This window comes from Rhamphochromis sp. 'chilingali', assembly GCF_963969265.1.
Source record: "Rhamphochromis sp. 'chilingali' genome assembly, chromosome: 4".
Taxonomy (NCBI): domain Eukaryota; kingdom Metazoa; phylum Chordata; class Actinopteri; order Cichliformes; family Cichlidae; genus Rhamphochromis; species Rhamphochromis sp. 'chilingali'.
This window is the reverse complement of record NC_137948.1, coordinates 31,111,620-31,138,035: the sequence shown is the minus strand read 5'-3', so window position 1 is coordinate 31,138,035 and position 26,416 is coordinate 31,111,620. Positions and strand designations below refer to the sequence as shown.

The window sequence follows — 26,416 nt, the reverse complement described above, 5'->3', positions numbered from 1 at the left end:
GTCCTCGCAGAAGTGGATATAGGAGGTGAACCAGGGTTTGTCATTGTTATAACTCACCCTGGTGCGTGATGGCACAATGCTGTCCTCGCAGAAGTGGATATAGGAGGTGACAGTGTCCGTAAACTCGTCCAAGCTGTTAGAAGCAGCCTTCATTGTGTCCCAGTCTGTAGACTCCAAACACGTGCGAAGCTCCTCCACAGCCTCGTTGCTCCACAGTTTTTTAGTCCTCACGACAGGTTTGGAGAGCTTCAGCCTCTGTCTGTATGCGGGGATTAGGTGGATCATGACGTGGTCAGAAAGTCCGAGTGAAGCGCGGGGCATCGCGCGATAGGCCCCGCTGATCGTGCTGTAACAGTGGTCCAATGTCCTCTCCTCTCTGGTCGGGCATTTAATATACTGCTTGTATTTTGGAAGCTCATGGCTCAGATTGGCTTTGTTAAAGTCCCCAAGAGCAATGATGAGAGAGTCCGGGAATGTCCGCTCCGTGTGGAGAATCTGCTCCGCGAGTGCGCACTGAGCTGCCTGCGCATCTGCGTCTGGCGGGATGTAAACAGCGGCCAGGATGAATGAAGCAAACTCCCGCGGAGAATAAAACGGTTTGCAGTGGATAAAAAGATATTCCAGAGAGGAAGAGCAGTGCTGAGCAATCACTGTCACATCTGTGCACCAGCCACTATTGATGTAGAAGCAGAGACCTCCACCTTTGGACTTACCGGAGAGAGCGGCCTGCCGGTCCGCGCGCAGCAGATGGAAGCCCTCCAGTTTGAGCGCGCAGTCTGGGATGTTCTCACTGAGCCACGACTCCGTAAAACATAAGACACAGGAGGAGGCAAAGTCTCTGTTCATGCTTCTCATCAGGGCCAGTTCGTCAATCTTATTCCCGAGTGAGCGTACATTAGAAAGGAAGATCCCAGGAAGAGCGGTTCGCAGTCCGCGTCTCCTCAAACGCACGAGTGCGCCGGCTCGCTTCCCTCTCTTTCGACGTCTCGCTTTCCTGGTCAGAGTCAGCAGTAAATCTTCCGCAGATGCGACAAATATTGGAAATAAATCCACAGGCGTTGTAGTCCTGTAGTTAAGGAGCTCTTCTCTGGTGTACGAATATCCAGAGGAGTGCCCAGACACAGAAGAAATGCACAAAAACAAAACAAAAGTAACGCACTGAAGCACCAGGGCGACCATCCGCAGCGCCATCTTGGACATGGGCGGCAACGATACTCAGGTATTCAGTAGTACTCATTTGGCATAGAGGGTTAGCTGGCAGTAGTGCATGACTGGTGTGCTCATCCGCAAGTTCAGCATGTTGTTTGCTCAGAGATGCTCTTCTGTGCACCTGTCAGGGGTTGTGGGAGGCGAGGAAGAGATGACCCAAACGCTGGACTCACGGTGCAGAATGACGAGGATTTATTGGAGCGGGTGAATGAACAAAGCAGGAACGGCAAGACTAACTAACTGACTGAATGGCTGGCTGAATAACTGAATACAGACAGGAACGACAATAATGGCAACATCAATGACACGGCACTGGACTGGTGGAACTGGGGAACATAAATACACAGGCGGAATGATGAGTGATTAGAGACAGGTGAGTGAACAGCTGAACATAATGAACTAATGATAAATGGGAAGAGAACTAGAACATAATGCACAGAGTAAGGCTAACACAATTAAACAGGAAGTAGAACATGCAGAGAATGAACAATGAAGACGAACTGAAAATACCGGGTCAACGGCCCAGGAACCCTGACAGCATCCTGGTTTTAATGAGTGGTTATGCGAGTTATTGTCACCTTCCTATCAGCTCAAAGCTGTCTCATCATCAGATTCAGCAGATTCAGAATGCTTTATTAATCTCTGAGGAAATTATGTGGTTACAGTTGCTCCAAGACAATAAGAACAGTAACAGACTGAATTAAATTAAATAATACAATATATTACAAAGTTCACAAAATTGGGAAATAGCTCTACTATATACAAATAGCTCAATTATAAATATTCAGAATATTACAGAGATGAAATTTAATTCTGTAAAAACTGTTAAAAAAAATCTTGGCCATACTGTACCTTAAAATAGAGGATTATCCATGGTATGAATCCATGGTATGAAACTACACACTCGGGCATTTTCACTGAGAAAACTGGATATTTTCTCTTTTTCACTCACTCTCTGTAACCCCTAGAGGTGATTTTATGGGAAACAATTTCTATATTACACCATCTGACATCAACATGCCATATTAAAAGTTACTTAAACTTCAGCAGGATGATCATGTCTATGTCCCTAAATGCACTCCGTTGCTACCATTAGACTGGCTTATTATATATTTGCATTATTGAGCAGCTGAAAGGGGGGAAGATACTTTAATAACATGCATGCTTAATGATCTTTGTGTTTACCTCTACAGGCAAGGTATACTACTTCAAACACAACACTAAGTCTCTTTTGAGAGTCTCTTTGTGAGACTTTGTCTGTGTGTAATGTTTTTACAGTTTGAAAATGAATAGCCTGACTACTTAAAGGTCTGGATATTAATTGAAATTGTAAGCCTACGTAGTAATGGAACATGTTTTATAGTGAATAACATAACAAGTTTACAAATGAAAAATACAAATGTGCAAAAGGAAGTTGATTTACAGGTAATGTATTCATTTCACTGCTGAAAACAACTAGTAAAAGATTTCAGGTATGTTTACACACAAAGCTGCTTCAGGTAATGCCAAACACGTGAGTGACACTAGGAGCAATTAAAGTCCAAGGGCACCTGTGGGTGTAAGAAAAACAACTGAAGAAAGGAGTGAAACAGGGAAAACAATCAGAGCCGCAATAATAAACGTGACACATTTACCCAGAATGAAGACAGACTTTATATCTAGTGACTGCAGAGCCAGCAGTACAACACTGATAACGCCTCTGTTACCTAAACATTTATTATTAAATTTGGCATCCATTCATCCATTCTCTTCTGCTTATCTTTATCACGGTCGCAGGGCTGAGGGATGGAGCGTATCCAAGGTGCCATATGGGTACAATTGGGGCACAGGTCGCCAGTCTGTTTATTATTTAATTATATTGTTAATTGTGTTAGTTATTTAAAAAAACATTTTAATAAATAGATTTGGCAATGAAGATAAAAATATACATGGTCCAAATCATTTTTGATATTTGAACCAAATGTGCATGTGTGGCATCTCTGTTGTTGGAATTTTGTGGTTTGGGGGCTGACAGCCCGCTTTCTCTTACACATATACAGTTACATCTATTGTTAAGAGGGCACATAATCTCAAACAGCTTCTCAGCATTGACAAGGAAGTTATTCCAAGGACACTTCCTTAATCCAGGGTCCAAAAAGCCATTGTTGGTTTGTTTAACGATCCTTATCTTTGTTGATTTGTAGCACGTGTACCCATCTTATTCTTTAAAAGCTGTGCTTCTCTGTCTGTTTTTGAACAAGTCTTGTTGGCTCATTGTCCTGCTTTTGTCTGAATTGCATCACTGACAGAGGAACAGCAACTTCAACAGTATTTGGAAAAGGTAGAAACATTTTTTAATGGTACACAAAGTTATTGTTAACTTTATTTTAATAAGACAGACAGAGATACAGTGTTTAAAGAAAGCCTCTCCTTTTATTTGTTTATGTATGTGTGCTTGCATTTCAATTTAGTGATTTTTTTTCTTATCTTCTTTTAAGTCAAGATCATTTTACATGTGAGTCAAGTCAATATGAAAAATGTTGACTTGAGTCAACTAACAATACTTTATTGACTACAGCTTCTCACACAAGATACTACAGTATATGATATTGAAACCATATTACAAGCACAGCATTTTAATAAAAAGGAAAATTACATTTTTGATCAGTGATGATTAAAACAAATTTCAGAAATCTCTGCCATGGAAAAACTGCGAAAGAGGTATCCAGATTTTTTTTTTTTTTTTTAAAGCACACTATCTTAATGAATGTTTTTAAATACAGGTAAGGAATCACAGAGAGTTGATTCTGTTCATCCAGTCACAGAATTTTAAGTGGGAAAAACATTTCCTCACCCATCGAGTCTCAGCTGACTGCAGGTTTACTCAAGCTTATAATATTATGCAAATCACTAATACGCACACTGTTGTGTCCTGTACTGTTTATAAGGTTGGGGAACCCTGCAGTCAGGTGAGGCTGCATGTTTGCAAAAATTTGGTGTTCTTTACTTTACTGAGAACTTTAATGACGATCACTTATCTCTCTCTCTCTCTCTCTCTCTCTCTCTCTCTCTCTCTCTCTCTCTCTCTCTCTCTCTCTCCAAAATATCAGTCATTTTCACTGCAGCTATGCTGTCTTATTTAACCCCACCTCCTCTCTACCTGAGCCTCCTTCTCTTTCTGTCCTGCAACTCCGCTGTTCTTTCCTGTCAGACTGGAAACTACAGCCAGTGTAAGGCTGCTCCTTTTATACCAGGTCACAACCTGGTGGGGGAGGGATTTGATGTGGTCACTCTGCGACAAAAGGGAGCCTACGTGATTGATGTGAATACCTACCTCACACCAAGTGAAACATGTACTCTCTGCTCCAACCCGCTTCAAGGCAACATGCTGCAGAAAGTAAATAAAGATGCAACAACAAAGAGCCATTTGAACAGTAGCACACACTTTATGTGTACATGTTCATGATCTGTCTTCATTTTCAGCTGCCAGTCTCTGCAGTGGACTGGCGTGCATTCAGCCGATGCAGTGCCGATATTTACAGCAGCATCCACACCTCTGTTAGGTATAGCCTTATTATTATGTTATATTATTATGATTGCTTCACAGTTAGTGTCTTACTGAGAGAAGGTTAAATGTTGTGTGACAGTTGAGTCGCTATCTAAAAATCTATATCTGATTAGTTCAGTCTCTGGCAGTGATGAAATTCAAGGATTTTTACTGCTAGACACCTTTTCTGATGTATAAATTATCTTTATTCTCTTCATCATATTATTCAGAGCTAATCTAATTACAAAAACAGGTCCTCATCTGTAAATACTAACTGTTTAAAATAATGGAAATCATTTTTGAAATCAAACTGAAATTTATCAGTGATTCTTTACTGTGAATTGTATTCACAGCTCTCTGGTTGACACCTACACCTCCCAGGACAGTACTGACTGGAAGGTAGGGCACATTTCACAACAGTTATTTACATAAAATTAACATATTTTGGTATTATCAAATAATGTCAATGTTACAATAATGATAAACATGTCAATATAGATAGATTTATTTTTTTTTTAAAGTATATGGTCTTAAGTCTTATTAGGAAGTTTTAACCTCATATTTTAAATACTTTTTCAGATTTTTGAATAATGGTCCCACCACCAACATGTGTTTTGCACTTTGAAACTGAGGCCATGTTTGAACATAAATCGAGATCTGTAATTTGGGACAGATAGATCAAATAATGTCTCATTATTGGCTGGCAAAAAAAAAAATCAATCAGTTGAACACACTAATTTATTTATTCTTTTTCTTATCTTTCATAACAGACTGGCCTAGATTTAGGGATATTTGTGGGAGGAAAGCAATCCGCTGTGTATAACTTTGCATCAAAAAGGGCCGCAGAGGACCGCCACATCTTCAGCACACACAGGGTCACCTGCAACCATTACAGGTAGGCTGTGAATAACTCAGAATAGTCATATAAATTTGGGTTATGTTGCAATCTTTGTTTGAAAAGCTTCTGTTGAGATCATTTACTAATCTGTCTCTTTGTGTCCAGTTACCGAGTATCAAACAGTCCGTCTCTCAGCTCTGAGTTCAGTAAGGATTTAACCAAGCTACCACATTTCTACAACAGCTCCACCAGAGCTCAGTACAGTGAGCTTATACACACCTACGGCACACACTACATCCGCCAGGTTAAAGCACATGCTGTGAATTTTCTTATTATTCCTTATTATTATTATATTTCTTCAAAAAAATGATTTATAACACCGACTTTGCACCACATTGCAGATTCACCTTGGTGGTCGACTGAGGCGAGTCACAGCTGCACGAACCTGTCTGTCCTCACTGAATGGACTGTCCTCAAATGAGGTACTTTATAACACTTATTAAAAGCATAGCATTACTGAGGCACTTCAAATAATTTTATCTCAAAAATAGCGACTGAAAATGTAAGAGTAAGACTAATTGTTCTGGGCTTGGCTGCCCCACTCGCTCGCGGACGCGAGGGCGAGACCCATGGGAAGGGAGGACTGGGGTGGTAACCTGGGAACTGAGGACATCCTAAAGAACCAGACAGGGTGTGGGATCCCTGCCACAGTTGAAAGGCTTACATGAAAGGGGGCCGCCCAATTTTCTCCGCCGGCTAGATTCTGTGCGAAGGGGGCAGCGCCTCTAGGCTGTGCGTGTGTATGTGAAAGTGCGAGAGGTTGCATCTCGATTGAAATTGAGTAGTTAAATTCACCACAGGTGACAGCCTGTATGGGAGTGGGCCCAAGTTCTTTTGCTGGCTCGATTCTGAGCTGAGATTGTCAACTGTTACAGTTGACAGTCTGCCTGACAGTGGGGCTAAGTTCTTTCGCCGGTTAGACTCCGAGCTGAGTTCGTTGGCCCGCTGTAGTGCCTCTAGACTGCCTGGGTTAATTTTGGGCTTAGTAAATTAGGCTTAAAGTTGAATTTTGCATCTAAAACCGTGTGTGTGGGTTTTGCATAGCGAGACACGTGCTCTGTATAGTATGTTGGCTCATGTGCCTGCAGTTACCAGACTACATATTTCTATACATACAGGGCAGTACCTCTGTCATGAAAGGCCAAAGTTAACCCTGTTAAAGTTGTGCCATACTGAACAATAATGCCAATGATTTTTTGTTGTTGTTTTTGCTTTGTTTTACATAAACTTCTATAGTCCAATATTATCTTAGTTATTAGAAACTTCAGTTTTTCTTTAGTCCAGACTCTTACTGATCCTGTAATTAAGTATTCGATCAATAAAGCTATGATTAATATCTTAGTGACATAATTTGTAGCCTACATATTTCGTCACCATAATTTTCTGTCCATCCATCCTTCCGTTCTCTTCCACTTATCCTTATAAGAGTCACAGCTATCATAGGGTCATAGGTTGTCAGCCTAACGCAGGGCTAATTAACCCAATTTTTGAGACATAACATTACATAATGCTGCCAAAATTTAGATTAATGCTCAAATGGTTGACTTTACACAAGACAATAGAAAACAGAGAAGTAAGTAGAACAGTCTTTAGAGTTAAAATTGACATACATGTGGCACACATCTTGATGAACTGGATTTTTTTTTAAATCTGAGTCTGGATGTAAACACCTATTTTCTCTCATCTTTCAAAATTGGTTTGACAGTCCTTCATACACTCTATCATCTTCATTTATAATGTCATCATCTTCTCTCTCCACAAGACTGCTTGTGTGCTTTGTTAAGAGAAGAGCATATGCATGATTTAAGTTGGTTTTAATACAACAGCTTTGACATGTTTATGAAACTGACGTGATCAGACAGCCCCGCAAAATCTTCACAAACTGTGTTTGTGTTTTTTTGTGTGTGTGTGTGTGTGTGTGTGTGTAAATACAAAATGCAGTTTTTAAATGATGATCTTATTGATTAAGGGAGCAAAGTTATCCAAACCTATCTAGTCCTGTGTGAAAATTGTGATTGTCTCCTCTTGTTAAATCATGCGTTACTGTGATAAACCACACTATTTGAAAAGCTGAGTTCAGGTTAACTAAACACACTCAGGCATGATTACTGGCAGACCTGTTGAATCAAGAAATCACGTAAATAGAACCTGTCTGACAAAGTGAAGCAAGGTAAAAAGCATCTCAACAAGCCAGACATCATGCCACAATCTAAATAAGTACTTGAGAAACACAAAAGTCACTGCCATCTATCAGTCAAGAAAGAGTTACAAAGCTATTTCTAAGGCTTTGGGACTTCAGTGAACCACAATAAGCGCAATCATACATCAACTGAAAACCTGGAACAGTGGTGAGGCTTCCCAGGAGTGACCGGCCGACCAAAAATACTCCAAGACCACATTGACAATTCATCCAGGAGGTCACAAAAGACCCCAGAACAACATTAACTGTAGGCTTCGTATGTCTCAGTTAAGGTCAGTGTTCATGATTCAACAATAAGAAAGAGACTGGGCAAAAATGGCATCCATGGGAAAGTTCAAGGAGAAAACCACATCTGAACAAACAGAACATAAAGGCTCGTCTCACATTTGCCAAAAAACATCTTCATGATCCCCAATACTCTGTGACTAATGAGGCAAAAGCTGAACTTTTTGGAAGGCTTGAGTCCTGTTACATCTGATATAAAACTAACACAGCATTTCATGAAAAGAACATCACACCAGCAATAAAACATTGTGGTGGTTTTGTGATAGTATGGGACTATGTTGCTGCCTTAGGCCCTGGAAGACTTGCTGTGGTATTTGGAACCATGAATTCTGCCGTCTACCAAAACATGCTGAAGGAGACAGTCCGGTCATCTGTTTGTGACTTCAATCTGAAGCGGACTTCTGCAGCAGGACAATGATCCAAAATACTCCAGCAAGTCCACCTCTGAATGGCTTAAAACAAAAACAAACTGAAGACTGGAGTGGCCCAGTCAAAGTCCTGACCTGAATCTGAATGATGTGGGATGAATTTTAAAAAAATTTCAAAAACCCTGAATGGCTGAGTTTGTGGCTGAAATACAACAATTCTGAGTGGGCCAAAATTAATCCACAGCGCTGTAAAAGAATCATTGGCAGTTATCGCAAACCCTTGATTGCAGTTTTTGCTGCTAAGGATGGCCCAACCAGTTATTAGGTTTAGGGGAAAATCACTTTCTCATACAGGTTCATGCAAGTTCTTTCCCCCTTAATAATAAAAACCTTCATTTAGAAAGTGTATTTTGTGTTTATTTTGTTATCTCTATCTAATATTTAAATTTCTGTCATGATCTGAAATATTTAAGTGTGACAAACATGCAAAAAACAAAAAAAAGGAAATCAGGAAGGGACAAACAATTTTTCACACCACTGTATATATTTATAGTACAGCTAGAAATGCAGAGAAAATGCCCTTGATAGACACTGACATTTTGTTTCCCTTCCTGTCCTGCAGGTCCACTCCTGTTTATCACTGGGTTTCTCTGTCGGCTTGGGAAAATTGAAATTATCCAGTAACAGACAGTCTTGCAACAAGGTCCTACAAAACCAGGGTCTCTCGTTTATGTACAGCACTGGACTCCACCAACACTACACAGAGGTGGTAGGAGGCAATGGTTGGTTGGGAGAGTTTGCACTCACCCAGAATGACTCCCTCGGCTTTCTAACTTGGCTGAGCACCCTGAAAGATCACCCAGATGTTGTTTCCTACTCCCTTCGGCCAATCTATAGCCTGATGACAAATGGCACACAAAAGGCAGGGATGAAAGCTGCCATAGAGGAGTACTTGGAAGATAACGCTGTGAGAAAGTCACCCAATGAGCCAAACTGTGGGTGGCACATTCCTAATCTGGCTTCCAACTGCTGTCCTCTGCAAGCCTGGAGGGGGACGCTAAGGGTTACCATTGTGCGAGCCTGGAATTTGAAAGGAGATCCAGTTGGAAAAACTGAGGGGTGAATAGACTCTTGTCTATTAAGATCTGGCTGGTGTGGTATATCAAGCAGACTTAATAATTCTTCTGCTGCTCTTCTTTCTTTTCTTCTGATCACAGCTATGCTAAAATGTGGTTTGGTTCCTTCTATCGGAAGACTCGTTGGATTCGGTCAAACAATCCCTGGTGGAACGCGAATTATGATTTAGGCAAGGTCAGTAAACCCTCATTATAGATCATGATAAATTGTTTGGCCTCACAGTCAGCAGAGTTGATTTACTTTTCAAACCTGAAGCCTATCAACAGTTTACTACGGGTTTTTTTCTTGTTCTTGTTTGTTTTTTCGACACAATATATCACACAAAGCCATAGTTTAGCTAATACCTAAAAAAAAATGCAAAAGCATTACCTCATCATCAATCCAAATAATCAGACTCTACTACTAAACTACTAAACTTCTGTTTTTAAGTTGAGCTTTAGAACCGTTGTAATGACAAATACCATGTATGTTAGTTGACTTGGAAGAAGTAATGTTAGCTAGGTAGTGGTTTAGCAAACATATACATAAACATATATGCATATTCATATTCAAAGAGCCATTCTTTAAATTGATTCCAATAATCAATCTCCCTCGAATCCACCGCTGTGTCTTTCACACAGTTAATGACTCCTATGGCCCAGTTTTAAATGCTGCTCTTATTAAGCATGTACAAATGGTTTATGGATTTGTCCTATTTCATTGTTCTCGTTTGTGTTTATTTTTCACTAGTGCTAAAATTAACATTGGTAGGATAAAACTATATTAAATCTTGTTTGATTAATTTTCTCATGAAGGTGGACACACACTTGGGTTTGAAGGTTGAAGTTTGGGACAAGGATGTATGGCATGATGACCGTCTGGGATCATGTTTCAAGTATCTTCAGCAGGGGACACACACATTTACCTGTCCAGCTAAAAGAGGTGGTTTTGAGGTCCGGTACACTCTGGCATGTGACCCTCATCTGGCTGGAGATCGGTGTAATCGTTACAAACCATCTGCAAAATAAGAAATATATTTTGTATGTTATCTTCATAATAGTTCTGTTGCTCTAATGAACTGTAAAGATTAATGTGATACTTGTCAGTTTATGCATTTATTTTTCTACTACTAAGACATAACAATATTCCACTTGTTCTTTTATATTTGTTAGAGTTTAGTCACCCTTTTTTTATTCATATGAATTTGGTTTACTATACCCTAATATTGCTTAATTTAAAAAAAATTAAAAAATCTTTTTTCTTTTGGTTTCAACAGATTAAAATGATAAATATAGACTTATAAATCCAAACCCATTACATCAGCTGGTTTGTATTCCTACTAATTTGTGAGTCTAGTTTCAGTAATGTAAAAATGTATGTGAAACCTCTAAAGGACTGTAATTCACATAAGACCTCTAATTAATTCATTAATTAAATGGATTAGTGTGTTCAAATGTTTAACTGTGTGTATTATATGCAATAAATGTAATAAAAATACAAAATAAATAATGCAATTCATTTTTTCAGATCATCATGTCTTACTGGGATGTGACAGGGCCAGAAAGTCAACAATTGTAACTATTTATGACTTACAGACAGTATTTACCGCACTATAATGCACACGTAAAATTCTTTAATTTTCCTTGTTCCTTGTTCCTTACATCCGGTGTGCCTTACATATGAATTGTGGTTGTGCTTACCAATTTTATGTGTTACACGGCTCTCAAAAATCTGTCAAAAAAAGTTTTAGAATAACTTTGGTAAGCTTCGAAGCGGCACCGTTCGATGGATTGTCGAAGCATTACGGCTAATATAGTCAGTAGCCTTGCGGAGTAATCAGGGTCAAAGTCCATCAGCTTCAGGTCCCAAAGTCAAACAAACACTGCTACATCACTGAGAGTTAAAAACTGTCCAAATTCTTTCATCTTTAATAAAATGATCAGCGTTGCTGCTTTACCAGGTGTAACAATTAAGTTTAACATCCAGGCATCCATGAAAACAGAATTTATTAAATTTAACGGAGTTAGAAGTTAACAGGAAGTTAGCTCGCTAGTTTCCACCTACACATGATATGCCATGTTCTGACTGAGAGATTTCTGAAAAAATTTAAACGTACAGCTCTGCTATCACTTCCAACATAAACGAAGACAGAAAACGAAACAGCAGTGACTTTTGTAGGGCTACTGAAGTTGGACGAGCTGGTATATAATGATGTGCTACGTGATCACTAGTGACACAGCTATGTTAGCATAACATAAGCTGGAGCATGAACGCTAACTTATTTCCACTTTATAAAAGTTAACGCCAGGGTTCCCAATGGTTAGAGACAAATGCAATCGCATGGCAGGATGCTGTAAACGCACCAAACTTCCGTCAGAAGAACAACTGAGACAATCCATCCACAATACGAGGTTAGTCATTAATATACTGCAAAAACATGGGAATAGAGCAGCTGCCAGACAATTCAACAGTAATGAATCAACGGTACGGAAGTGGAGGAAGCAGGAAGAATGAGTTGAGTAAACTTTGACTTATCTGACTCTTTTGTTTCACTCACTTAATGCGCCTTATAATCCGATGCACATTATGGTCTGAAAAATAGGGGAGTTCCTTGATCATTAATATGCAAATTGTCAGTGGTTGATCAACAATCCATGGTTGTCCTTCTCTCCTGGAACGGCTGGAGCTTTCTATAGGCGCCTTCCCAGCTTTGACAAATGTCCAGCTGGGATAACCACATTTACTCCGGGCCTTCTTGATGTGATATTCTTCTGCTTCCCTGGCCACTGTGTCTGTGGGAATGGCGTTCGCTCTCTGTTGTAGCGTCCTGATGACACCCAGTTTATGCTCCAGTGGATGATGAGAGTCAAACCTTAAATACTCATCCATATGTGTAGGTTTACGGTACAATGAGTTTTGATCAGTGGTCATTGATCAATGGTCATGAAAATTTGCATATTCAAGGAACTGACCTCCCAGCCAATTGTTCCTTTAGTGGTGCTAGTTTCAGTCATTATACAAATGTACTGTTTATAAAATTGGGGAAACCTGCAGTCAGCTGAGACTGAAGAAGTTGGATGAGTGACGAAACGTTTCTCCCTCTGACAACGCTAGGCCCAGATGAACAGAATCGAACTTTGGGGATTTACTTACCTGGATGATTGAGCATGCATCAAGAAATTGAAAATGCATTTAATTCCTATTGGAATATTTTGGGGAATTAAACAAAATAATTTCTCTACAGCTCACTGGTTGAAGCATACACCAACCAGAACAGCATCGACTGGAAGGTAGGAAACATGTTGAGTGAAACATGCAAATCATATTATTATCACTGCAAACTGTTGATGTAGTCCTGTAACCATTTCTAGCTCCATGTTTAAAAGAGTATCCCATGACTGAACATTGTAAGGACAATATTTAAAAGAACAAAAAGAAGCGAAATTACCAGGCAACTACAGTAGAGCCCTACAAACATCATACATACATGTTTGCACCCTCAACTTTATTGAGGAAGATCAACCCCATGCTTGCTTTAATACACAATTTAAAATAAGAAACAATCACCTGCAATAACATGCACACACCATGCACTGTAATACACAGGAACAGAAGATTGTGAGAAATGTGTCTCTGTAGAGGCTATAAAAATAATCAGGAAACAAAGGTGGTGGCCGGGCCTTAGTCCATGGGGCCCGGCCGGGGACAGCCCGAATAGGAGACATGGGCCCATCCTCCCGCAGGCTCACCACCCACAGGAGGCGCCATAGGGGTCAGGTGCATTGTGTGCCGGGCGGCGGCCAGGAGCGGAGGGCCTGGCGGACTGATCCCTGGCTGCCAAGACTGGCAATAGGGACATGGAATGTCACCTCTCTGGTGGGGAAGGAGCCTGAGTTAGTGTGTGAGGTTGAGAGGTACCAGCTAGATATAGTCGGGCTCACCTCTACGCATGGCTTGGGCTCTGGAACCGGTCTCCTGGAGAGGGGCTGGACTCTGTCTCAGTCTGGAGTTGCCCCTGGTGAGAGGCGGCGGGCTAGGGTGGGTATTCTAATATCCCCTCGGCTTGCTGCCGGTACGTTGGGGTTCTTCCCGGTGGATGAGAGGGTTTGTTCCCTGCACCTTAGGGTCGTGGAACAGGTCCTGAATGTCATCTGCGCTTGTGCGCAGAGTGGGTGGGGTGCTGGAAGGTGCTTCACCTGGAGACTCTGTTGTCCTGCTGGGAGACTTCAATGCTCACGTGGATAATGACAGCGAGACCTGGAGGGGCGTGATTGGGAGGAACGGCCTCCCTGATCTGAAACCGATCAAATGTCTCCTAGAAAAAAAATCTCAATTTAAAAGGTGAGAAATGTGAATTTCATGTTGATTCAGTGTCATTCCTGGGCTTTATTGTTGAAAAGGGTCATTTAAAAGCACACTCAGTCAAAGTGGTTGAATGGCCAGTTCCCTCAAACAGGCAGCAGCTTCAACAATTGCTGTTTTGCTGACTTTTACTACCTTTTATGATTTCAGAAAAATAGCTCTATTGTTATCAAATTCAAATTTTATTTGTCACACACACAGCCATACACACTATGAGGCAGTCCTGTTTGAAATTTCCACCAAATCTACTTTTGTGTTTGTAGTGCTGTGTTTCCTCAGTGGATGCAGATGGTCAAAGTCTGTGATTTCAAATATGTATAGTGTCATTTCTCTACATAACACAGAAATAAGAATTTACAAATCAAACAATTATTCAGAAACAAAATGTGCAAAACCCAAAATAAACTAATCTTCAGTTTAGAGCAAAGGAATCATCTATTAATGTTGTGGAGTTGTTAAACACACACAAACTGCTCTAAGATGAATAACTCAGTGTGGAGATCAGGGAAATATTTTACTGCTACTATTCATAACCATCATCATTACCATTACATTAATTATCATTTCATCAAAGCATTTATTCAATAGATTACACATGTTCTTAGTTAAGATTATTACACCTATCACAGAGAGCTTCAGTCTGGTAAAAGATTAGAAGCATCAACGGGCGGGGTGAGGCTGAGTGCGTTGGAGGTCGAGACACACACGCACAAACAGTAGTTAGACTCATATTTAGGTAAGAGTTCAAATAATAGTTTGCAAAAGCTTGTGACTGCAAAATTGTGTCTGCCTAAGGGACAGTTTGTTCCAGGAGATAAGCGAGAGTTAGAAGATTAATAGGAAGCACCTGGCCTCGAGACAGAGAAGATGTCCTTTTAAATGTGTCCAAAGTCGTCAACAGAACATTTGTGGTTTTGAAACTTATGCATGTGTTGTATCTGCTTGACGCATGAGGGGGCGTCATAAACGTAAACCCTGATGGTATAAAACAACTGCTTGTGTATCATTGGGCGGAGATCGATGCTGTCTGTGGGCAGTGTTCATCTCCCCACGCGCGTGTTCATTAAAATCATTGTTTGACAGAAGCTCTTCTGGACCATTATTGTTTTGTGCTCACCCTCAATATTTGAACTCGTAACAAACAGCAATAACGGCAAAACATGTAATGGACGTGCTGGTCCACTAGACAACATCATGTTAATGTAATGCTTTGGGTCTCTTATGCAAAGTAAAGAGGCTGAAATAAGGTGTCCATGAGTATCAGTTTTCAACATTCAGTATTAAGAGACAAAGACTGTACGGGTTGGGCCAGTCGTCAAGTCCTGGAGCAAAGTGAGCCTGCAAATCAGTAAGATGCAAATCAGTTTATACCTTTCATTTAATGTTTGAATTTGTTTATTCTGAGTTTTATTGTTCAGTTAGTTTCCACAGTTCATATATCATGTGTAATTTTTCATTAGTTTCAGTGTTTGTTTGTATTTTATTCTATTATTGATGGTTGTGTTGACAGATTTGTCCAAATTTAAAGCTATAGATGTGAACTTTTGGTTCCTTTATTATTACCTGTATAATTAGTTTCAGTGTTTGTGAAGTGGGGAAGGAGGACCCAAATGCAGGACTCGTGCGATGAACAGTGCTCTTTATTTACAGTGGAGTAAATAAGACAACACAATAATCCCTTGAGCTCCCTCGACTCCTGTGTCATGTCTTCACCCAAAACTCTGTGCTCTCTGCTCCGTGGCTGCTGTCCACCTGTGCTCCACTCTCCTCCTCCTGGGATAAAAAACAACAGAGGCAGCCGTCAGGACACCATGCCGCCTAATCAACAAAAAACAGTCCCAGTCTAAATAATCTAAAAGACCAACCACAGCTCCAGTGATGGCAACACACAGTTCTAGTGACCAACCCAGTGGGCGGCACTCGAGACAAAGCAGTTCAGGTGGCCTGCATACATTTAGTATCAGGCTTTACAAAAAAAAGTATCAACTATGTTAGGATCCATGTTCATCATGTGTGATGTGTGTTTACATTTGAAGGTGTTTGTGGATTTGTCACCTCTCTTCAAGGTGTGGTTTGTGTTTGATGCTGAAACAGATAAAGACTGCTGATTGAAGTAGGGTTCAGTAAAAATTGTTTGGTTGTTGGTTTGGGCACTGCTCAGGTCCACATTAAATAAACTGCTGCTCGTGTGTTTGTAGGTTCTCAGTCATCCAGGTCATGGTTGTCTAAGGAGCCTGGAAAGAAAGCGACTTTACTTCTTTAAGGTTCTGGATGATGTTTAACTTCTGATCCAAGAAGCTTCTTCAGTTGATGTGCTTCCTTTGCTCATTTTCCACCTCTGCACAGTTTCGTTTGATGACAATGCAGTGCAGTTCTCCCAAACATACAACAGAGGGCGCTATGCACATTCACTGAAGTGCAGAAAAATACAAGTGGAGGAGGAAACAAACAGCAGCATCAAGAGAGAAAACTGAAGTGTTCAAAGCGAGTTACTTTAGTCTCTTATTGTAATATTAATCGACATCTAAACATCACGTTGATGCTTCATGTTTGAGTTCCGTGTCCTTTTACTGCTCAGTTGGAAAATATTGATGCAATTTAAAAGAAGAGGAGAAGAGTAATTTCTCTGTACTACTTCAAAAGTAATTTGAAAGCACTGCCTCATATGGAAAATGAATCATGATGAAATCCTGAAACAAATAGTGTTTGTGAATATGAAGAGTTTAGTTTTCATTTTGCTCTTAGAAGTATAAAAATGCAGGACTGAAGACAAGATGGAAATGATGTGTTATGAGAAATAAAACACATATGTCGCTATGTACTATAATTTTATTTTGTTTATTTTTTGTTCTTGTAGGTTTTTTGCTTTAGTGTAAATTTTGAAAGCACTGCTTTTAGTTTGAAAATTGGATTCAGTGTTTAGAGTTCGGACAAAACAATGGACGGTTTCAAGAAATGTATTTTATCAACAAAACGTATTTTGATGGTTACTGTATTTATTTTAATGCCCTCAGTGCACGGAGGCCAACAGCCTCCACGTAAACATTTCCACCCCCAACAATCAACTCAGATTTATGAAGTTTATCATGTTCAGGCCCTGCAGCTGATTGGTGGCATGTCTGATCAGAAAGCCTTTCTGCATCTTCACAGTGTGAGTCTGAGAGTTTCTGAACAACAGGATGAGCTGCTACACACCTGACACCACATTCAAACACACACAAGCTGCAAATCTGACACAATATTTTAGACCAAAGAAAAAGGTTCACAATTTGCAGTTAACATGAAGATATTCTAGAGTAGAAACAACACACAGCACACAAGTTTCATGTAGAGATGATTGTTTATTCTGGATGTTATTTTCATTCAGTTATTTTCCATTATTTTGAGCAATTTTCTGATTTATCCAGTTCATGTCAGAACAAACATTCACAGTAACAGCTGGTCCAGTACAGACACGTTCAAAACCAGAACTGATTACACCATAAATCATGTTGTTGTAAATCACTCCACCACCAGAATCACCCTGAGAGAAGAGAAATGTAGTTTGTGCTCCCCAAAATATCTAAAACAAACACAGATGATATACAGTAATATTAGCAGTCAACCAACCCCACGTGCATCTACTTGATGTTCTTCCAGACACAGCCTGTTGTTATATGGCACATATGCAGTACACTGAGAGTATCTGGTAGGCTCACAGTCAGCAACACACGTCTGCACACTGAAGATTAGGTGGTTCATCAGGGACTAGAGAAAAAGGAAAAGAACAAAAGTTATTCATAATCTTTCAAAAGCTAAAATTTTGAGTAGAATGATGTTTCATCTTTTGTTATGTTTCCAAATGATTTTTAAACAAGGAACTTGGCGCACAGTATATCTACTCCAAAATTTACAAAAAGAAAAAACTTGTTCTTCATTCAGTATTAAACAAAAACATAAATGTAAGTATAAAACAGTCACAGAAACCGAAATCAGATTCTAGCATTAACTGTGAAATAATCAAACAAAATATGGTCTTACGTGTGTGGCCGGTGGCATTTACTCTATAACCACCAAGTCCTGCAACCTGAACGACGTCTCCTCTAGAAACAGACAAAAAACAAAACAATCATAAATTAATTTCACATCCATCCATGTGACATGAACACAAAATAAATCAATAAATCATATGATGTACTCTGCAGGCTGGGTATTTCCAGGTGGCTGAAGTGTTTCCAGGCTCCTTAGACAACCATGAGCTGGATGACTGAGAACCTACAAACACACACGAGCAGCAGTTTATTTAATGTAGCGGTGAGCACTGCCCAAACCAAAAACCAAAAATATATATTGTACCCTACTTCAGCCAATCAGCAGTCTTCATCTGTTTCAGCATCAAACACACAACCACAATTTGGAGAGAGGTGAGAGATCCACACACCTTCATGAGAGGAGCCACTAATGTAAACTAACACCACACATGATAATCATGGATCCTAACATAGTTGATACTTTTTATGTGAAGTCTGGCACTAAACCTCTGTGTTCCTGTCATACTGCATGTACTATATATACATGTAGCATATACAAAGCACAATAATTAAGCTGTTAATAATTAACAATGTCTTCTGTAAGTATTTCATTTTAAAATACACATCCATTCATGCATTAATGTTTAATGTGTGAAACATTTAAAAAGTTAGTTAAATAATAAATAATAATAATGATAAAAACCCTCTGTAAAGGACTTTTGGATTTGATGCTTTATGTCTGGATCTTGCGCTTTTGCACCATCTGGTGATGAACAGTGGAATGTAGAGTTGGTTGCATTTTTGGGTCTCCACCCAACCCCTTTTTTGCTAGCACACATCGTTAGCTCCACACATGGAAAAAGTAATGTTCAAAATTAAATAAGTGCAAGAAATCAGAATCAGAATCAGAATACTTTATTGATCCCTGGGGGAAATTATTTTTTGTTACAGTGCTCCATTATAAACCAACATTAAGACAAGACAGACAATACACTAACTAAGAATAGTACAATATATACATATATATACATACATACATACATAAGTCACTCATAAATAAATAGCTGAAAAAAAAACATGTGTAGTTGTAGCAGAAAACAGTGTGTTAAGTGGATGCGTTGTACAGGGAGATGGCCACAGGCAGGAATGATTTCCTGTGTCGTTCAGTGGTGCTTTTCGGTAATCTCAGTCTCTCACTGAACGTGCTCCTGTGACTGACCAGCATGTCATGGAGTGGGTGGGAGGTGTTATCCAACATTGTCTTTATCTTGGACAGCATCCGCCTCTCCGACACCACCTTGAGGGAGTCCAGCTCCATCCCCACAACATTGCTGGCCTTACGGATCAGTTTATTAAGTCTGTTGGCACCTGCGACCCTCAGCCTGCTCCCCCAGCATGCAACAGCATAGAGGATCGCACTGGCCACAACAGACTCATAGAAAATCCTCAGCATTTTCTGGCAGATGTTGAAGGACCTCAGTCGCCTCAAAAAATAGAGACGACTCTGGCCCTTCCTGTAAAGTGCTGTGGTGTTTTTAGCCCAGTCCAGTTTATTGTCAATGTGTACTCCAAGGTATTTATAGTCCTCCACAATGTCAACACTGACCCCCTGGATTGAAACAGGGGTCAAGTGTTTCCTGGTCTTCCTGAAGTCCACGATCAGTTCCTTGGTCTTTGCCACGTTGAGCTGCAGATGATTCTGCTCACACCACGTGACAAAGGAGTCGACCACAGCCCGGTACTCTGTCTCATCATCCCTGCTGATGCATCCAACCACCGCAGAGTCATCAGAAAACTTCTGAAGATGGCAGGTCTCTGTGCAGTGGCTGAAGTCTGTGGTGTAGAGGGTGAAGAGGAAGGGGGAGAGGACAGTCCCCTGTGGTGCCCCTGTGTTGCTGATCACCTTGTCAGACACACACTGTGGGAGACGTACATATTGTGGTCTTCCTGTCAGGTAATCAACAATCCAGGACACCAGAGAAGCATCCACCTGCATCGCTGCTAACTTATCACCCAGGAGGGTGATAGAAAAAGATAATAAGGCCACAAAGGACTATTTAGCCCCTCCTGGAGGTCACCTTACTTTGTTTGTGTTCTTTAAATGTTTTATTTTCTGTGATTGATTACGTTGTGATTGATTTACACAAAGTAGAAGAATCCATTTTGATGTGATGTTTTTAAAAAAAATCGTTTTCTTCTTTGAGCAGTTCTCCCGGGTCATCGAGACCAGAATAAACCCCGTTTTATAACTCTACATGGTGCCTACGTCAACCTTTGAAGGCGCTACACCCTCAAAAGAATCAGCTGTACAGCACATTTGCTGCTGTTGTTACCAGACAAAAATATAAATGTGCCAAATTTTAGATCACAGGAAATATTTCTTAGAGCAGATTTTAAATCAGTAACTTTGCAAATTTAGAGGAAATGTTTTTGGACAACAAACGTGTCACATTTTAAACAGGGTTTGAATAATCAGCGCTGACATACAGGCATTTATGCGCTGGGTATAACAGACATGCTTACCGTGTGAAAGGACCGCGGATGTCTTGGAGCAGAGAAACATGCTGTATTGTTGTTTTTCTTTATTGCATAAGCAGCGCCCGACTGTCAGAAACGCTCTGTGCGGGTAGCAAAGTCGGCTCCAACGCACCTGCAGGTATCCATTTGAAAGAAAGGTGTCGCTGCGGCTAGGCTCTCGGGACAGTCAGACTTTTATTTATATTTGCGGCATTCTGGTGCGTTAAAACTAGCAGCCTGTGTCCCGCTTAGATCACCATTCCGAACATTCAGATATTTAAATAAAATGATGAATCGGCGAGTGATGAGGAGCCACGTAGATCCTAAAATGAGGTTTGATTAAATTAAACTCTTATGAACAGTGATGACGCGTTCCAAACAAACGATGCTTTCTACATGGCCAAATTGTGTGCTAACTACCTCACAGCGCTGTGTCCGGGGTCCGAAAAAAAAAAGTTAAAACGATATACCTTGCGAAAGTTGTGAAGTGCTGAGGAAAATACTGTGTGTCTGATGGGGTGTTTTTATATAGGTGGACTTGGTTTCAGTTGACCTCTGACATGGAGAGATGAAAAGAGCAGTTTGTAAAGAAAAAAGGTGAAAAACTATGGAACTACAGTTGGGATGTGTGTGCTGGGATGCTCTTGATAAGTATGCAGCTTTTATTGTTTTATGACTTGTTTTGCTGACTGTTGGGGCCCTACCTGTAACCCCCTCTGTCTAATCATCAAGTCTTACTGTTGCAGTGCGTTTGTGTGGCTACTAGACAATTATAGGTTGCATTAAAGGAACATTGGGGCGTCGATACAGTGCTATTGTGGCTAGTTAAGAATATGTGGTTTTTAGAAGTATCACAAGAAAAGTTTATTTCTAAAGGGATACATGTTGTTTGTGGTACTCTGTTTTAAAAACTATTAGCCTCTGTGTCTTTCAGAGCACAAAAGAAAAGTGAAATGCTCCTAAACTAGTTAAAAAGTTATATTACTACTGAGGTTGAGGCAGTAACAAAGTTCTTTAAATCATCAGGCAAAAAAATCCAGAAACCTTGGGTTAGCCGTGGCTATCCGGGTCATCTGAATAGCCTCCTTCTCCTCCTCCTGCACAGGAAATAATCCAAAGTCCGTTACATTCCAAAGAGTCACTGAAATAAATGTCTGCTGGGTAAAACATGGTCAGGTTAAAAGCGAGCCGTTTAATGTGGCTGATAAAAGGCAGATGCACACAAGAAAGAACCTAACTAGAACTAAACTGGGAAAACTGAATGCTAAACACAAAAGGCAAAGAACAAAACCTTGAACGTTGCAAAAAACATAAACATGGAAACTCCTGGAGACATGGAACAACAGACAACTTGACAAAGAATGAACAGAAACACACAGAATAAATACACACAAGGGTGATTAGGGGGAAGTGGAAACACATGGGGAAACAGCTGACACTACTCTGACATAACGAGACAAAGGAAGCAAAGCTGACTACACTGACATAGGACGCAGACCTTCAAAATAAAACAGGAAACATGAGACGCAGACAAGACAATATAAACTTGATAACATAAGACACGCAGCATGAAACACATAAAGGGCAAAGGGAGACTAAAACACAGGGGTAGAAGACACAAGGGGAATCTAAATAAACAAATGAGCTTAGATAACCTAATGAACTTAAAAATAAACCACAAATATCAAAAATAACCTAAAACTTAAAACGCTGGGTCAAAAGACCCAGGATCGTGACAGTGGGAGGTTGAAGCCTATCCCAGCTGCCACAGGGCAAAAGCAGGACAGGCTGCCAGTTTATCACAGGGCTAACACAATATATGTGATAGAAAATCAACTGAAATGTTTGATATTTATTTATAATAATAAGAGAATAACTACTATTTATAATAATATTATAGTTGTTATTATAAAATGTATTTATAAATATGTGTATATTTTTTATAACACCCAACATAAAAGGCTTCTTTCCAAACCTGAGCTGTTTCAGACGCTTCTTGAAATTCTGACTTCTCTGAACTCAGTGTAAGGTGTCTGCTCCCTCACTGCGGCTGTGCCTGGAAGTACTTCTGCTTCTTGTCTTCCCCTAATGCAGCTTTAAAGTATTAAGTATGAAGCAACAGTGCTTCTCTTTGCGCCTCTGAAATCTGTGTTCTCTCTACTGATAAACAAAAGAAACAATGTAAAATGTATTAATAAATCAGTAACAAAAATATAGCGTAGAAGGTAAGTAGAGATTTTCATACCATCTTCAAGCCTAATGCTTTTAAGTCCCACACTCAATGCAGCCTGACTCAAAACCTGATTCTAAATGGTTCAGCACAGACAGAGAGGCACAAATGTTTAGTATTAACCTAAGTTACTGATCATTTACAGTATTACAGAGTCTATCAGTCTTTGCATGATGTAAACATTCCTGTAAGTTTCTAGCTGACTCTCAGGTGTCACAGGTGTGCCAGCAGGAAAGAGGGTCAATAAACCTGCATCCTGAAGTTTGTCATGCAGGATTAAAGGAGCCAGACTTTGTTCACACAGGTAGAATTTTATTTTACACTGACTCTGGGTAAGTATGAGTATCATACGGTTTAAATGAAGCGCAGAAATTTATTATAGATCCATTGAAGCTAATCGGGATCTTTACTGTGAATCTGTGGATGCGATTAACCATGTTACTGGTAACTTCATTAACTAGTAACATAGCAACTTAGTCATAACAGGAGTCAATATTTCTGTCTAGACACCATTTAAATAGTAACCGCTTTGAACTACTGTTCTTTGAACTAGGAGGCTGTGAGAGTCCGAGGTCCTCACTTAGGCCGGTTTACGCGTAACCCGGGGCCCGTCCGGCTAAGCCCTCCCCTGCGAGGAGCAGGAGAACGGAGCAGAAGGAGGTCGCAGGACGGGGAAGCAGGAAGTGTCCGAAGTCCTCACTTAGGCCGGTTTACGCGAACACTGCCGAGAAGGAGAAATTGATGATGATGATGATGATGATGATAATGATGTGAAGTTGAGAGTTGTTTGCTCCGGCGGTTCGGGGTCCCTCCAGACCCCAGCGTTTGCCATCGTAACTTACGAATGAGCATTGGTGTTGCGAATTACCCCATCGCCATTACTAAGGAGTCACAGTGTACCCACGGAGTAGAGAGCACCCCCGGTCCTCACTTAGGCCGGTTTACGCGTAACTCGGGGCCCACCCGAGCAGGAGAATGGAGCAGAAGGAGGTAGGTAGGCAGCAGGGAGAGTCTGAGGCCCTCAAGGAGGGCGGTTTACGCGAACTCTGCCCTCTGTAAAGCCAAGCGTCCAACAGCGAGGCCCAGGAGAACTGAGGAGAAGGCCGGTTTACGTGAAGACTACCCTCTGTAAAGCTGAGCGTTTGCAAGCGCAGGATAGAAGGACCAAAGAGAAGGAGGAAGGAGACGATGATGATGATGATGATGATGATGTGAAGTTGAGAGATGTTTGCTCCGGTGGTTCAGGGTCCCTTGAGACCCCAGTATTTGCCATCGTAACTTACGAATGTGGTTCGGGGTGGCGAAATACCCCATCATGATCACTAAGGGGTCACAGAGTACCCACGGAGCATGGAGCGCCCGCGGTCCCCACTTGGGCCGGTTTACGCGTAACCCGGGGCCCATCCGGCTAAGCGCTTGCCTGCGGGGAGCAGGAGAACGGGGGAGAAGGAGGAAGGAGATCGAGGAGGAACGGAGAGTCCGAGGTCCTCACTGAGGCCGGTGTACGCGAACACTCTCGAGAAGGAGACGATGATGATGATGATGTGAAGTTGAGAGTTGTTGCCGTGGCGCTTTGGGGTCCCTCCAGACCCCAAGGTTTGCCATCGTAACTTACGCGATCGATGGAGGGTTACAACCAATTAGGTGCCTTTGTCCGACGCTGTGACGAGACCCGCTATAGCCGGGGGTCCGCCTGACCCCCATCTGCCCCCACCACGAACCGGTGCCCTGTTTCGTGACAAGACCTGGGTCCGCGCTTTTTTTTGGTCCAGGGCGCACAAGGGTTAAGATTGGAAAACAATGTCAATGCCACAAACGTGAGTTGTCATATACATCTGTGAGTTAATCTGCACAACCGTGTGCACATGTGCTCTGTGCATGTACACACACAAAGAATTGACCTTCGTTCCTTAAATTTGTAGCATTGCCTCTGTGCTGACTGATGGTGCTCAGTGGCTTTTGCTTCTTGCTTTTAAATCAGATGTCACTCTCAACATAAACACAAGCTACAGCAGCCAAGCAGTCTTAGCTGAGGAAACAAAGATACATTTCCTCATTTAATGTAAAATATTGTGGTGATGTTATGTTATATTAGGCAGGCAGCTGCCCAAATAACACTGTGACAATCAAAAGTACAGGGAGTGCAGAATTATTAGGCAAATGAGTATTTTGTCCACATCATCCTCTTCATGCATGTTGTCTTACTCCAAGCTGTATAGGCTCGAAAGCCTACTACCAATTAAGCATATTAGGTGATGTGCATCTCTGTAATGAGAAGGGGTGTGGTCTAATGACATCAACACCCTTTATCAGGTGTGCATATTTATTAGGCAACGTCCTTTCCTTTGGCAAAATGGGTCAAAAGAAGGACTTGACAGGCTCAGAAAAGTCAAAAATAGTGAGATATCTTGCAGAGGGATGCAGCAGTCTCAAAATCGCAAAGCTTCTGAAGCGTGATCATCGAACAATCAAGCGTTTCATTCAAAATAGTCAACAGGGTTGCAAGAAGCGTGTGGAAAAACCAAGGCGCAAAATAACTGCCCATGAACTGAGAAAAGTCAAGCGTGCAGCTGCCAAGATGCCACTTGCCACCAGTTTGGCCATATTTCAGAGCTGCAACATCACTGGAGTGCCCAAAAGCACAAGGTGTGCAATACTCAGAGACATGGCCAAGGTAAGAAAGTCTGAAAGACGACCACCACTGAACAAGACACACAAGCTGAAACGTCAAGACTGGGCCAAGAAATATCTCAAGACTGGTTTTTCTAAGGTTTTATGGACTGATGACATGAGAGTGAGTCTTGATGGGCCAGATGGATGGGCCCGTGGCTGGATTGGTAAAGGGCAGAGAGCCCCAGTCCGACTCAGACGCCAGCAAGGTGGAGGTGGAGTACTGGTTTGGGCTGGTATCATCAAAGATGAGCTTGTGGGGCCTTTTCGGGTTGAGGATGGAGTCAAGCTCAACTCCCAGTCCTACTGCCAGTTTCTGGAAGACACCTTCTTCAAGCAGTGGTACAGGAAGAAGTCTGCATCCTTCAAGAAAAACATGATTTTCATGCAGGACAATGCTCCATCACACGCGTCCAAGTACTCCACAGCGTGGCTGGCAAGAAAGGGTATAAAAGAAGTAAAACTAATGACATGGCCACCTTGTTCACCTGATCTGAACCCCTTTGAGAACCTGTGGTCCATCATCAAATGTGAGATTTACAAGGAGGGAAAACAGTACACCTCTCTGAACAGTGTCTGGGAGGCTGTGGTTGCTGCTGCACGCAATGTTGATGGTGAACAGATCCAAACACTGACAGAATCCATGGATGGCAGGCTTTTGAGTGTCCTTGCAAAGAAAGGTGGCTATATTGGTCGCTGATTTGTTTTTGTTTTGTTTTTGAATGTCAGAAATGTATATTTGTGAATGTGGAGATGTTATATTGGTTTCACTGGTAAAAATAAATAATTGAAATGGTATATATTTGTTTTTTGTTAAGTTGCCTAATAATTATGCACAGTAATAGTCACCTGCACACACAGATATCCCCCTAAAATAGCTAAAAGTAAAAACAAACTAAAAACTACTTCCAAAAACATTCAGCTTTGATATTAATGAGTTTTTTGGGTTCATTGAGAACATGGTTGTTGTTCAATAATAAAATTATTCCTCAAAAATACAACTTGCCTAATAATTCTGCACTCCC

At 41.0% G+C, this 26,416-nt stretch overlaps 1 protein-coding gene and 1 long non-coding RNA gene across 2 annotated transcripts; one reads left to right on the top strand and one right to left on the bottom strand.

Moving 5' to 3' along the window:
- Positions 1-1,478: 1,478 nt before the first annotated feature.
- On the top strand, positions 1,479-11,108 carry LOC308396274 (perforin-1-like). Its single transcript, XM_080881464.1, has 10 exons — positions 1,479-1,582; positions 4,299-4,585; positions 4,672-4,751; positions 5,089-5,134; positions 5,506-5,630; positions 5,739-5,877; positions 5,975-6,055; positions 9,109-9,605; positions 9,704-9,797; positions 10,418-11,108. The coding sequence occupies exons 2-10, from the start codon at positions 4,316-4,318 to the stop codon at positions 10,628-10,630; spliced, it is 1,545 nt and encodes a 514-aa protein (XP_080737590.1). The 5' UTR covers positions 1,479-1,582; positions 4,299-4,315; the 3' UTR covers positions 10,631-11,108.
- Positions 11,109-17,305: 6,197 nt separating this feature from the next.
- On the bottom strand, positions 17,306-20,948 carry LOC308396248. The gene is made up of 4 exons (XR_013971537.1): positions 20,498-20,948; positions 18,142-18,218; positions 17,985-18,046; positions 17,306-17,711 (listed from the first exon to the last, which is right to left on the bottom strand). It is a non-coding gene; the product is annotated as an uncharacterized lncRNA (long non-coding RNA).
- Positions 20,949-26,416: the final 5,468 nt, after the last annotated feature.